The sequence below is a fragment of the Amphiura filiformis genome, unplaced genomic scaffold (assembly GCF_039555335.1).
Source record: "Amphiura filiformis unplaced genomic scaffold, Afil_fr2py scaffold_31, whole genome shotgun sequence".
Taxonomy (NCBI): Eukaryota; Metazoa; Echinodermata; class Ophiuroidea; order Amphilepidida; family Amphiuridae; genus Amphiura; species Amphiura filiformis.
Window position 1 is genome coordinate 252728 of NW_027305495.1, and position 15775 is coordinate 268502.

At 37.0% G+C, this 15775-nt stretch overlaps 1 protein-coding gene across 1 annotated transcript; it reads left to right on the forward strand.

Annotated features, from left to right (window-relative positions):
- Positions 1–8852: 8852 nt before the first annotated feature.
- LOC140143890 (uncharacterized) lies at positions 8853–9227 on the forward strand. The gene has a single exon (XM_072165720.1). It carries the CDS (start codon positions 8853–8855, stop codon positions 9225–9227), a length of 375 nt encoding a protein of 124 aa, XP_072021821.1.
- The last annotated feature ends 6548 nt before the right edge of the window (positions 9228–15775 follow it).

Here is a 15775-nt window from a genome sequence, read left to right on the forward strand (position 1 = left end):
ATAAGGCAATATTAACGTACAATAAAGTGTAAATAAAATACGACTTGGAACAAAATGTTTCAATTTATTCATTACACCAACATTTCTTGAAATTGTTCTAGATACGCAATCTATGTGACATTTCCAAGTGCGACATTCGTCTATTAGTACACCAAGGAATTTAGTTTGATGCACTATTTCTAAAGTCGTGTGATCAAGTGTGATTTGCAGGTCTTGATTCATCAATGTCATTTTGGGTGTGCCAAGTATCATGTAATTTGTTTTGGTAGCATTAATTGACAATTTATTAGCTTTAAACCAATTGCTTACTTCATTTAACTCTTCATTAACAAGGTTTGTCTGGCGTTCTACGTTTTTATGGGAGTATAAAATGGTGGTATCGTCTGCAAAAAGGACGAATTCGAGTACTTTAGATGCATTCGAGTATAAATTGACATAGAGTATAAATAGAAGTGGCCCCAGTATGGATCCTTGTGGAACACCGCATATAATATCGTGTGATTCTGATTCATAAGAATTATAAACGTATTGTTTTCTGTTACTTAGATAATTTCTGAACCATTCTAACACAATACCACGAAAGCCATAGTGTTCTAATTTATGTAAGAGTATGTTATGATCGATTGTATCAAAGGCTTTTGATAAGTCCAGAAATATTCCAATAGTCGCTTTCGTTTCTTTCAACTGCTGCAGTAACTTTGTCTACCATTTGCTCTATAGCCATAAAGGTGGAATGTTTTGACCGAAAGCCAAATTGTTTGGGGTTAAGGATTCGCTTATTGTCAATGTAATCCGTACATCTGTTAAAAAGCAACCTTTCAAGATTTTTTGAAAAACACGGTAGGAGAGAAACTGGACGATAGTTTGAGAATGCCTCAGCATCATCTTTTTTGTATAATGGTATGACTTTTGCTATTTTTAATTTATCAGGAACAATCCCAGTAGACATAGACAAATTAAATATCATATTAAGAGGTTTAGCACCCGGGTTTAGCAATTTCATTACACACTTTTTTAATGATTAGATTGCCAATATTGTCATGGCCTCCACCTTTGTTTATGTCGAATTTATCAATTATTTTTACAATATCGGATTCAACAATAGGCTTTATATGGTTGAATCCAACCAAAAGTGTCCACGGGCCAAAAATAAAAGTCCGAAATAAAAATGTCTCCACAATTTTTTTCTTTTGCCCATTGATTGATGACATATTGGCCTTATAGGAACCAAAAGTGCCATTACTAATCTTGAAAAATAAATCCAGGACGTGTGATAGTAAATGTGATATCAAAACCCAATGTTACCTACGAATACCACTAGGATGCTTTCACTATCGCAATACTAATCAACCTAAAACAAATGGAATATTCCCATTAACGCTTTTTTTTTTTTGTAATGTAGACCACAGGGTGTCAAGAAAATGCTAGTTCAATCAGAAAATATTTGTTTTTATTTTTATAACACGATCAATATGATCTTTGTCAATCTATGCTAGTTTATTTTTGAAAATGAAGTTTAGGTCAGTTTCTGTATTTTATTTATCAAATGAGTATGAATCAATTTACACATCGTATAAGAACGAGTAGGATATATGTTTTCAAGAATATTAGGAATTATACGCATACACCTAACGCTTTATACAATGAAAAGGTGAAGAAACCCCGAGTATTCGTAGGGTAACATGAGCGATTTAACAATATCTATATTGAGTTTAGAGGTTTAAATTTGGCTATTATGGTAATGAATTAATAAAATGGTAGTTTTAGATCTCTTTCAGATGGTACGTCCAAATGAATAAAGCCTATTACCTTAGATCAAAATTTTTTGATGCTTTTAGCAAGATTTTGACCACTTCATTTTGATATACAAGTAGTTAATCAGCAATTTTACATAATAAATAATTGTTGAATGAATCCGTATATGGGTAATAATAGTGTCCTGGGGTACCGCTTAAAGTTTTTGACAATTAATTTCCATTGGTAGGGACACTTCATTACACATGTCATGTATTATGCTGTATTCGTAAGTAACATTTCAGTATTTGTAGGTAAGAATTAGACTTTTGGTGGATATCGCAATCAAAACTTCATTTTATAAAGCACTTTGAATGTAATATTTTCTTTATGTGCGTTTATTGATACTTAAGACCCTATCATGTATTAATAATGTCGGTTCACAGCGGTTGAAAGAGGATTGAAGTAAGAAACAAAGGCACTAAAGTGACTTTAATTTGCTTAATTGCACACAAATCGCTTAAAACCGTTATTGCAGACTTGTGAAGTCCATCTTGGAGTTAGTTACGTCTTGTGGCCTTTCGTTTGAGGGCAACTATAATTAGCTTTATACTTGGGTCCACCACTGTGTTGTCTAGATCATGAGACAATGAGAAAAGTCGTTTTTGTTCATGGTATTCGTAGGTAAACTTCGCGAAAACGTCAAAAAATACCTTCGAATAAACCAATTTGGACACAAATTACTCAGAAACCAGAAGGTCGGTAAACGTTTAAAATGAAACACACATGACAGCTGACAAATCCAAGTATTTATCCCCTTCTAATCTTCTTCGAATCTGATTTTTCTTTCAAATGAGCAGACCGTCGTCTATTTCAGTACATATTTTTCAACAATTAAGCCGTATTCGGTTTTGCATGGTGGGCATGTATGTGAATTCGCAACTTTCATTGACATATGATTTGATAGCAAACATACAGGCCTTCGTTATGTACCAATATGGGCATTGGCATGAATGGCGGTGTTTCACAATACTGTCATGATGTCAAATTGTATTCGTAGGTAATATTCGGTTACCGAAATTTACCTACGAATACTTGCTTTTATTGTTGACATCTCAGAAATATTTAAACGCAGGCTTTTGAAACTTGGTAGAAATAAAGAGTGTATTACCCTGCACCTATTCCTTAACTATTGTTTACTATTCTCTCACTTTGTGGAAATGACACAGCTTTTAACATGTATTCGGAGGTAATGCATATTTTTTACCAAACCTACCTTTGTGCCATTTAGAATTTCTGGCAGCTAAACACAATAATAAAGATGTCCGAATACAATGCATTTCAGTATTGGACATATCAAAGCTTGTATCAATTGCACATTTATTAGTGATTTCCATTTTTAAAGATATATCTAGTGCTATGAAAAATTGTATTCGTAGGTAATGTAAAAAATACCACTCAAAAAATGATCACAAAAATTCATAATTATGTACAAATATGTGAAAAATTGAACAGGCAATCTTTGAATACACGCCTTACAGGAAATCAATTTAGATTCAATCCAATGACTTCTTTTCATAACTGATTTAGATGTTTTTAAAAATACCTTAAGAAATATTTTGAAAAAATGGGTAAAAATAGCATGTTTTGGGGTCTCTGTGTCTAAATTTTTCACAGAAGGGGGTCTTATTATATATGGCGCGAAGCTTATGATCAAGGCGAATAAACACAATATAAAAACGAATGTCAATTGATTAATACTTTTAAGTTATGGCCCTGAACATGCCGTGTACACTTTTCGTTGGATTCGACCATATACATACTACTGGTCTTGTTCTCACTGAGATAAGCGAAATATTGCTTTCCTGTGTTTTGGATACTTGATGCAAGCTTAGGGCCTACGTTTACGAAAAAGTCATTGAACTGATTTGATATTTCTTTAGGATTGGTAATAGAACTGCCATCTTCAGCTTTAAATTTGCTCTGTGCAAATTGTTTCTTTCCTGGTCCAATAATATTATTAATTGTTTTCCATGTTTGCTTCATATTATTTTTAGCATGCTCAAATTTGGAAAAGAAGTATTTGCGTTTTGATTTTCGAATAAGCATTTGCAACTTATTTTTATATGTTTTGAATATTTGGATTTTTTGTCGTTTGGAGATTGAATGTATTGTTTATACACCCCAGCTAGGTACTCTAATCCTATCCGTTCTTTCTGCTTTCTGCTTTCTTCTTTCTGGCATTTTTTTCTCAAAATTCTTCTTCTGCCACAAGCAACATAACAGGGTGACGCCATTTGCACACATGCATTGTTATTACCATGTGACTTTAGGGTGTTCACAGATTTGGGCTCTTATAGACCATGATGTTAAGGTGGATATTGTGACGATCATCAAGTTTGTCCCACTTCAAGGTATTTTATAGAAGAACATCAGTGGAATATCTGCGTTGGAGACCAAGAATTTTTTTGCCAGCAGTATTTTGTTACCTGTCAAGTGTTTTCAGTAGGATCTTACCATCATTTCCTCACACTGAGTCGCGGTAGTCCATGTGAGGTAAAATAAGAGCTTTATACAGGAGATTGAGGGTTTTTTGAGGTAAAACCGAATCTGCGCAGCAGACCATTACATTTTAGAGATTTCGTTATCTTGGTCATTCCAGTTTAGGGCCGGATCTAGCCAAACACCCAGATACTGGAATTTATACACATTTTCAATTAAAGCATTATTTATACAGGGTGTCCCAGAGAAAATTACCGGGCGAATGAATTTGGACGTAAGTCGAGAAATAGACATCAGAATCCAAAAATAAAAAATTCGCATGTAGCCCATCTTATTCTGCATCTTATACGCTAATTTTACTGGAATCGGTTGATTGATTGCCAAGAAATGAGCGATTACATAATGCATGCGACAATTCACTTCATTCCAAGTTTGAAAGAAAACACTTAATTAGGTTTTGTTTAAATTTGAAAACCCGCACGATATTGAAAATGGAAGCTTGCATGTAAGATGATGCTTGTTACTTGTAAATATCCTTTTTCGTTAATGTTGATATAAATGTTGCATAAAGAATTATTGCATAAAGAATTCCAGCTAGCTTAAAAAAATTCTCACACACGTTAATGTTTTTGGATTATTTCCAAGAAATTGTAATGCAAAGTGTAAATCTTTTAAATTTCAACATTCAAGTTGCATGGTATCAAAAATCACACGTTAAGCTGTAAACTCTTGATCATTGTCATTCTTAGCTCAAATGTTCTTTTGGAAAGTTAAAATATTATTTGCACAACCTAAAGAATTAAAGTTGGAAAGCAGAAATCAAAGTTTTCGTGGACAAACTGTTATTTATCTTCAGTGAAAGCGTGAATAACATAACGCCGTCGGATTGTAAAATAGATAATGTGGACTAAATTGAAGGCGATACACAAACTTTAGGAAGCGATGAGCGAGTATGAAAAAAGTGCCTGTTGATCAAACTTGGAATGAACTGCATTGATGTGCGCATTAAATTTTTGGATTTTAATGTCTAATTCTCGACTTACGTTCAATTTTATTTACTCGGTATTTTTTTCTGGGACACCCTGTATACAGCTTCAAATCATCATTTTTACGATACATTTTTTGTTGAGTACATAAAAGCATAGCCTTGGTTTTTTTTACATTGAGGGTGAGATAATTTTTGTTAAGCCACTTAGCAACCTTACTGATTTCTGTCATTGATGTCACTGACAGACTTACCCTTAACAAAAATAGCAGTGTCATCAGCATATAAGGTGACTTTAGAGTTAGTGTCAGTGACAACATTGGCAAGGTTATTTATGTATCACCTATTTTAGTAACCTGTTGACGATCAGAAAGGTAAGATTCAAACCATCTGAGTTCATGGCCATGCACACCAAAACTCTCTGAAGTTTATGAAGAAGGACTTTGTGGTGCACTGTATCGAAAGCCTTCTTCAGATCTAAGAAGATGACGCCCGTGTAAAGCCCAGAGTTGAAGTTGTCGAACAAATACTCTGTGACCTCCAGAAAGCAAGTTTGGGTAGAGTGCATGGCCCTGAGCCCTGATTGGTTTGAAGACAATAGATTGTTATCAGAGACATATTTGTAAATTTGGCCATGAACCAATTTTTCAAAAACTTTCATGCAGGAAGGGATCACCGACTGAAATGGGCCTATAATTACTGGTGTCGAGATGATCCCCTCCTTAAATATGGGGGAGACGCTACTCTTTTTCCAGGCTGATGGGACAACAACAGAGGAAAGACTGATATTCATGATGTAGCCCAAAGGTCTACATAGCTGCGCAAAACCAAACTTGAGGAGCTTTGGGCTGATGTTATCCAATGCTATCAAATGACTCCAGGACACGTGATCGGTCTGGAAAAGTGGCTTTTATAATATATATGAGAATTCTGGGAAAGCACGAATGTTTTAAAATTGAGACTTTTTTTTGTGTCAAAAATGTTTAAAATGTCTAAATGTCTAAAACGGTGTCGAATGTCTAGAAATAGTTTCAAATGACTCCAGGACACGTGATCGGTGTAGGAAGGTGGATTTTAGATCGAAATTCTGCGAAATAGCGAATGTCTAGTTTCTAATCTCAAATGTCTAAAAATGCATTGGGGGATCTTAAATTTTCGAAAGTAAAAAATTGTGTCATATGAGTCCAGGACACGTGATCGCTGTAGAAGAGTGGTATTAGTTCAAAATTCTGCGAAATAACGAATGTCTAAAAATTGAGATTTTATGGTCAACATTTTTCGAATGTCTATTATAGTGGTGTCGAATGTCTTAAAATTGTTACGAGTCGTACTTGACTCAAGGCCAAAATCACCTGTTACCCGAACTCACACGAATTCACATCACAAATACACTGTTTGATTAAGCTAACAAAATCTAAGTCTTTAATTGAAAGCAAAATATGACTGGTACAATATATGACAACAAATGCACATACATAATAAGCAATAATATAATCACTCTTTAACTATTAAGTACTTAGCCAGCATTCTTCTTCTTGATGATCATAAAGTTCTTGCAATGTTCTGGACGACTGATGTAATAAATATATCCTTATTCACTTGTCCTGCAAAAATCAGCGAAGTCCAGTGAACACTTGCGTTTATAAATATCCTGGCGTATGAAATCCTCACACAAAAATGGCGTTGCTTTCTCCAAACCGTTATCTCCTTGCGCTGCTTTCGCCAAACTTAAACTCCTTGCGCTGCTTTCTCCAACTTAACTCCTTGCGCTGCTTTCTCCAAACTTGGTGCTATTTCCACCTTTCACACAATATCTTCAGGAAACAGGACTGCGATGCAGTTGTCCCCACTTATTTTGACAGCTGTGTTGTATCAGAAACCATAGATCATCATATTTGGATAATCTATGCATGAACCAGACTTCAGCGAGTCGATAGAAGAATTTATATTCCTTTCTTGGATGAAGTACGTTCTTTGACGTATTCTAGATCTTCTCCGACAACACTGGCAGGTAGTAGTGCATCGACTACTTAAATTAATTCTGGTTCGCAATTTCCTTTCATTGAAGGAATTGGACTGTAAGCATATTAGCTAGCTAGCCCAGATCAACACTACAAACTGTGAATAATTGTGTTTACATTTTCTTATATATCAAGCAGTGGGAAATCCCAAATATTAAATATATTAGATCTTGGAAATTCCCAAGCCTTAATTATAACATTGATCTTTCACATGACATCATTTCCTGAGGGGAATCCCGTGATGTCATCTTCACTTTACAACCTCTGGGGGGTTGATGGGAATTCATACAATCAAATCAATTTTTGGTGACATACCTTGTTACAGATTCATGCTGCTACGCAGCACTTCATCAGACTGGCAACCTAGCTTCTTCTTCTTTCCTGAAGTTGCTGCCGGTGGCGGCGCCAGAAGCTGGTCGAAAATATTCGGTAAGAAATAGTTCCCTTCATCTCTGTTCACGGTGTTCACGCTTGTTTGGTACACGTCTCAAGGAACATCAAGGAGAAGCGGAGAAGGCAGCACTTGGGGTACATACCCGGTCACAGAGAAAACATTCGCTCACAGAAGTAAATAAGTCTGCTATTACAGACCACGTTGCGCAAAACAACCATGTCATAGGTTGGGAGGACGCTAATATTAGATCAAGGGAGACCAACAGGAACAAAAGACAGATTTATAGAGAAGCAATTTGGATCAGGCGATGAGGGCGAAACACCATGAACAGAGATGAAGGGAACTATTTCTTACCGAATATTTTCGACCACCTTCTGGCGTCGCCACCGGCAGCAACTTCAGGAAAGAAGAAGAAGCTAGGTTGCCAGTCTGATGAAGTGCTGCGTAGCAGCATGAAACTGTAACAAGGTATGTCACCAAAAAATTGGATTTGATAGTATGAATTCCCATCAAACAGTTATAATTGACAATCCAGATGAACCTAATACAACAACAACCTCTGGGGGGTTCCAAATATTCCAAATTAGATATGATTCAATGTGTTTTGCTCAATTTAAGAGGGGAATTCCCCCCAAAATGTCATCACTCATGTAACTCATGTATAATAAGACATGCCATGACCTCCTGGATGAGCATGCTCCTGGAAGGACACGCTCGCGTCTAGTTAAAACCCGTCAACCCTGGTACAATGACAATGTTCATGACGCCCGTCATGAAAAACGTCGTGCTGAGCGTAGATGGCGTCATTCTCAATCAGAAACTGATCGCAAGGAGTTTCATGTTGCGACAAATGCTTCGAAAGAAGCCATTGTCAAAGCTAAGCAATCTTACTATACTGAAAAACTCACAGGTGCCGACAACAAAACAGTTTTTCAGACTGTAAACACTCTGCTGAACAAGGGTGCTAAACCCCTGCCAAGTCACGACAACCCTGTCGAATTGTCAGACAAATTTTCTCGGTTCTTTGTTCATAAAATTGCAACAATCCGCGAAGAATTAGAAAGTGACTCCAACAAACCATCTACCACCAAGCTCCAGGAAACCTGTGCTCCAAATTGTATGCCTCTCAATGAATTTAACAAAATGTCTGAAGATGAGGTGAAAAGGTAATCACCAGATCTTCCAACGCATCGTGCTCTCTTGACCCGCACCCAACATGGTTTTTGAAAATCATATTGACAGTCACATACCAGCAATCACCAACATTGTGAACAAATCTCTTAGCTCTGGTGTTTTCCCGAATGCTGCTCACCACACGATTGTCACCCCGTTGCTCAAGAAACTTTCCGCAAATAAAGATGAGTTGAAGAATTATAGACCAGTAAGTAACCTGAGCTTTGTCGCCAAAGTCATCGAAAAGTGCGCTTCTGAGCAATTTGTTGAACATCTGAATAAGAATGACATGTGCGATCCTTTGCAATCTGCTTCCCGTGCTCACCATTCTACTGAATCAGCTCTTATGAAAGTTCAGGATGACATAATGTGTGATATTGATTCCAAAAAGCTGTTTTCGTCGTACTCCTTGATATGAGTGCGGCGTTTGATACGGTGGATCACGCCATACTGTTGAACCGTCTCGAGCAGAAATATGCTGTAACTGGGACTGCCCTTGAGTGGTTTGCCTCATATCTTAAAGGATGGTCATCACGTGTGAACATAAACGGCACCATGTCAGATCCAGTTACCACTGATTTCGGACTGCCACAAGGATCAGTCCTCGGACCTCTTTTGTTCACCACATATTCCAAGCCCATCGGTGAAATTGCGAGGAAACACGGCATCGATTACCATCAGTATGCTGATGACTCGCAATTGTATGTTGCTTTTAACCCGCGTAATCCTGACGACATCATCAAGGCATTAAACAAGATATCATGCTGCATTGCTGACATAAAATCTTGCCTCACCGCCAATTATCTGAAACTCAACGACTCCAAGACTGAGTTTTTCATTGCAGCATCAAATCATAATCTCAAGCTCCTGGACATACAGAACATTCAACTCACCATCGGCGACTCCACTATCAATCTGTCTTCTGTCATTCGCAACCTGGGTTGTCACTTTGATTCCAACATGTCTCTTACTGCTCATGTTAACATTCTCCGCAGAAATACGCTCTTCCAGATAAAGAACTTGTGGCGTATCCGGTATTACATCAATCAAGAGACCTGCCATCATGCAGTAAGAGCACTGATACTCTCCAGGCTCGACTATTGTAACGCACTCTTCCTTCAGCTCTCTGCAAAAGACATAAGCCGTCTCCAAAGACTTCAGAACTCCGCCGCGCGTGTCATCTTTGCTGTTGGGCGTCGAGTCGAAGCTCACCCATTAGTCTCATCTCTCCACTGGCTCAGCATTGATAAACGCATCAGTTTCAAAATTCTTCTGTATATTTTCAAGTCTCTCAACAACCTTGCTCCGAAGTACATCTCCAACAAACTGACTCCTTATATTCCTCAAAGGACTCTCAGATCAAGTAATGACACCACGCGTCTCCTGGCTGATAGATCCATCAGTGTCGCCGGTGATCGTCGTTTCCCTGTAGCTGGTGTTAAGCGCTGGAACTCATTACCAACAGAAATCAGACTTTCGCCATCGGTCACTCTTTTCAAACAGAGACTCAAAACTTATTTATTCTGAACTGTTTTATTCTGAACTGGTTTTCTTATGTATTTGTTTTTTACTGTAAGCGCAACGATGCTTTCTTTGCGAATTGCGCCCTAAGAACTTTGTAGTAGTAGTAGTAGTAGTAGTAATTTTGTAAACAAAGATAAATAATCAAATCAAATTACTCGGGGCACATCACAATACCGTATATTAGTATCAACATATTCCAGAACACTTGATCGATACAAAAAAATGGTTATTAGGTCGAAATTTGCCAAAATATTTCGGAATTTTGGAATTTTGGCTAAAATTTTTGAATGTCCAAAAATAGTGTAAAAATACTCGAGAACACTTTACCGATACATAAAAGTGGGATATAGGTCGAAATTCACCCAAAATAAAAAGTTCAAAATTTTGAAATGTTTGGGCCAAAATTTTTGAATGTCCAAAATAGTACTCCAGAACACTTGATTGATACATAAAAGTGGTTGTCTCAAGACATCAGGAAAACACAACACCAAAGCAATGATTAGACTCCGCATTGCCCTCACGATCATGAGGACCATTTATTAAGCTATTTATGACCATTCAACAATTTTATATTCATTTCAACAATTTTATATTCATATACATAAATATAATTGAGATAAATAATGATAGATTTCATAGCACTTTCATAGCAATTAAGACATAATATAAATACAGATAACCATACTAAATTATTTATCTTCCAATAAATATTATTAATAACACAATACAAGAATTATTGGAAAAATGTGTACAACAAGCCAACCATACAGGCTGGACATGCAAGAATTGACTTCTGTATCACATTTAACCAAATTTCATCTTAAGCAAATACAGATACCTCTTTGGATCAAACAGAGGATTGAATTGGAAAACAATATTTATAACGCAAATATTAATTAAACAGAAATCTCCAAAAGAAGAAACAATGCCAACTCTATTAATGAATTAAATCTTTAAATCCCTATATAAGCTGGTAATTATTGAAAAGTCAGCCACAATTTACTATAAAATAATATTAATAAATGAAATAATCCACTGACAAATACAATCAAGCTAAAAAGATACTTCAAATAAGCATAAATTACTCTACATAAAGCGTAGTAGAAAGTGGAGACAATCTACTGACGAGATTCCTCAGGATTTGAAAAACTTCAGACAAAGCAGAGTAGTAGAAAGTGGAGACAATCAGTCTACTGACGAGATTCTTCAGGATTTGAAGAAACTCCAGAAAAAGCAGCGTAGTAGAAAGTGGAGACAATCTACTGACGAGATTCCTCAGGATTTGAAGAAACTCCAGACAAAGCAGCGTAGTAGAAAGTGGAGACAATCTACTGACGAGATTCTTAAGGATTTGAAGAAACTTCAGACAAAGCAGCATAGTAGAAAGTGGAGACAATCTACTGACGAGATTCTTCCGGATTTGAAGAAACTCCATACAAAGCATTTATTAGCCAACACAAAGCGTAGTAGAAAGTGGAGACAATCTACAGACGAGATTCTTCAGGATTTGAAGAACTCCTTACAAAGCATTCGTTAAGCCATCACAAAGCGTAGTAGAAAGTGGAGACAATCTACAGACGAGATTCTTCAGGATTTGAAGAAACCCCAGACAAAGCATTCATTAAGCCATCACAAAGCGTAGTAGAAAGTGGAGACAATCTGCAGACGAGATTCTTCAGGATTTGAAGAAACTCCAGACAAAGCAGCATAGTAGAAAGTGGAGACAATCTACTGACGAGATTCTTCAGGATTTGAAGAAACTCCAGACAAAGCAGCATAGTAGAAAGTGGAGACAATCTACTGACGAGATTCTTCAGGATTTGAAGAAACTCCAGACAAAGCATTTATTAAGCCAACACAAAGCGTAGTAGAAAGTGGAGACAATCTACAGACGGGATTCTTCAGGATTTGAAGAAACTCCATACAAAGCATTTATTAAGCCAACACAAAGCGTAGTAGAAAGTGGAGACAATCTACAGACGAGATTCTTCAGGATTTGAAGAAACTCCAGGCAAAGCAGCATAGTAGAAAGTGGAGACAATCTACTGACGAGATTCTTCAGGATTTGAAGAAACTCCAGACAAAGCATTTATTAAGCCAACACAAAGCGTAGTAGAAAGTGGAGACAATCTACAGACGGGATTCTTCAGGATTTGAAGAAACTCCATACAAAGCATTTATTAAGCCAACACAAAGCGTAGTAGAAAGTGGAGACAATCTACAGACGAGATTCTTCAGGATTTGAAGAACTCCATACAAAGCATTCATTAAGCCATCACAAAGCGTAGTAGAAAGTGGAGACAATCTACTGACAAGATTCTTCAGGATTTGAAGAAACTCCAGACAAACCAGAGAGTAGCATAATTTGACATACTTTTATTGACAAATCTTTGACAAATGAGATAACTGATTTACCCTTCCCACTACTGGGAGGGTGGGTGGATTTTTGGTCCAGCATGATCGGAGGAGCAAATGCAAGTGGCTTACTAAGAAATGTATGAGCACAACAAAGGAAATGGAATTAAAGCAGAGACCTGATTGGTTGCACCCCACTAAAGTGCCATCTGAATGGCCAGGAATCTGGGATTGTTGCTATAACAACACAACAACTCCTACATCATTCCAAAACCATGACCCAAATCAAAAGCATAAACTTTCAAGAGGACTTGATATGGCTCAAGTGGAAATGATAGGATAATTGTCCAGACTTGGCTGCACATGAACGCCCAGCTCCCCTGATGCTGAGACAATCTGGTTTTTAAAAGATTTTTCAACTTTGAAAAACGTAATTATTAGGTCGAAATTCGCCCAAATAACGAAGTTCAAAAATTCTGAAATTTTTGGCAAACATTTTTGAATGTCCAAAAATGGTGTCAAAATACTCTAGAACACTTGATCGATCGATACATACAAGTGATTATAATGTTTTATACATGTTCAGGGGCAAAATAAATCTTTTACAACCTTTCATGATGTTTTCACCCTGGAACATGTATTAAACATTATAAAACCCTAAGAAACTATATGTAACTTTAGTGTATACATGTTGAGGGGCCAAGTGGACTTACGTTCTTCTTGCGCTCAGGTCTTCAAATATATAAAGTGAAGTTTGGTGGGAGAATAATTTGTCGATGGTCATATGGGATCAAACATGAAAGTGTACCCAATTGGACTTAACAACGTGGTAAAAAGAATCCTCAATATGACGGGAACATGTCAATCTTATATTAAAGACCCATTCAGTGATCACAGCGCAAGTGTAAACAAATTGTTAATAAATTGCTTAAAAGTGAAAGATAAGTCATTCAAATTGTCATTTGGTATTTTTAAAATGACAAATTTGGCAAAAAAACAAACAAACAAAGAAAACAGCAGTACTGACTAAGTTGAAGCCCCATTTAAATACATGTAGCTAATTCATTCGGTCGGACATCCGGGAACATTGTCCCCTTCGTTCGCATAGCAACCAGCTCGAGAAAGGGGAACTGCACATGCGCACACTGGTTTTACAAGGCTATTTCCCCTTTGTGACGTCAGCCTGACCAAGAGAATTTAGATACTGTCAGTATCTAAATTACGGATTGGTGTAAAATGTCTTATTTTGTCTTAAATACACGGCTTTCGGCTTAACCATCGTCCGGGTGAGCAAATCACTGAATGTGCCTTTAATAAGATTATAGGCGAAGCGTGTCAATGTGTCCGGCTATCTTAATTTCTTTCTGCAACCATAATGGGACGCAATATTATCACTAACCGCATAGTCCGAGGCAAGGTTCATTATTGTCAGGGTTAGGGTGTTAGGATTAGGGTCTTATGGTTAGGGTTAGGGTAAGGGTTAGGGTTAGGGGTTAGGGTTAGGGTTAGGATTAGGATTAGGGTTAGGGTTAGAGTTAGGGTTAGGATTAGGGTTAGGGTTAGGGTTAGGGTTAGGGTTAGGGTTAGGGTTAGGGTTAGGGTTAGGGTTAGGGTTAGGGTAAGGGTTAGGGTTAGGGTTAGGGATTAGGGTTAGGGTTAGGGTTAGGATTATATTCGTATTTATTAGTACTAATATACTAGTAATAGTATATTGTGTGTATGCACTTTATTCCGTAATCAATAAGTATCATAAACAAACACCTATCTGGCACAACGAATCATAGCACAGTCGTGTAGGCATTAGACTATGGATACATAGATTGTGGGTTCGAACCCCAGGTAAACCCTTGTAGAATTTTAATTCTATCGATTTCTTTTTATTTTATTAAGTAAGAGTAAATATTAATGGTAATAAACTCATGTTATATCTAGCCTCATAGGCATATAATTTCATGTATGTACTATGTGTTATCGCATTGCGGCCCATTATGGTTGCAGAAAGAAATTGCGCGTCCTGCTATGCGTTGCTGAGCATCGACGCATCGACCCTATTTTTCGGATATAGATCGGTACCGGGCGTTTCAAGTAGACAGGGTGGGTTTAAAGGTCATCCCAGGTCAAAGGTCAAAATTTCATACTTTGTCCGATCGGGCTCAAACTTGGTGGGTGAAATTCTCGATACGTAGGAATACGTGCGCGAAATTAAATTGAGGAGGTTAACCGAGGTCAAAAGTCACCTAGGGGTTAAATTTAAACTTCGCCCCATTGGGATTAAACTTGGTTGGTGAAATCCTTTATATGAGGCGAACACGGAAAAAAATGAAATCGATGTCATCCGAGGTTAAACTTGCGGGTTTTCTTTTTTGCTGCTTCGACCAACAATACCTAGTCTACCCTTAAAGTCATCAAAGAAAAGTGTCAGCACAGCCTTCGACTCAAGTAGGGGAATTCAAATGGTGCGTCCCTAAAATGGCTCTTCTAAACCTGCTCTTTGAATTTTACCCTTAACGTGTCAAATGTGTTGCATATAGGTCATTCTTTTATCTTTTGTATAAGATGACACATGGCCCAGTTCTTTTTCACTAAATGTCATTAATTTTGTTTCAGAAAAGGATATGTACAAGTTGTGGCAACAGTAACTATAAAAGCTACCACACATTTCCCAAAGTGTTGCATATAGGTCTATCTTTTCTATATGGCCCAGTTCTTTTTCACTAAATGTCATTAATTTTGTTTCAGAAAAGGATATGTTCAAGTTGTGGCAACATTAAGTTAACTATGAAAGCTACCACACATTTTCCAAAAATTTTGTATACCATTTGATCTAATCCCCTGTGGACACGTGTACTTTTCCATTGGCCATGTGCCATCTTATAGTGAACCGACTATGAGTACGTTTTTTCTATGAACATGAACAACATACATGTATACATGTACATATGCATCCTTCCGTGTGCATGTTTAAACCTGTGTTCGATATTGGCAGCCAAATGAAAAAACAAACAATTAGTTCATTGTTGTAGCAGGTAAGATTTTCATTAGTTTATTATTTTGATCACAGGCGTGTATCGACAACTTACCCTCTGA

Coding starts and splice junctions, on each gene's coding strand:
- LOC140143890 (XM_072165720.1), top strand. CDS start 8,853: ATGGTTTTTGAAAATCATATTGACAGTCACATACCAGCAATCACCAAC.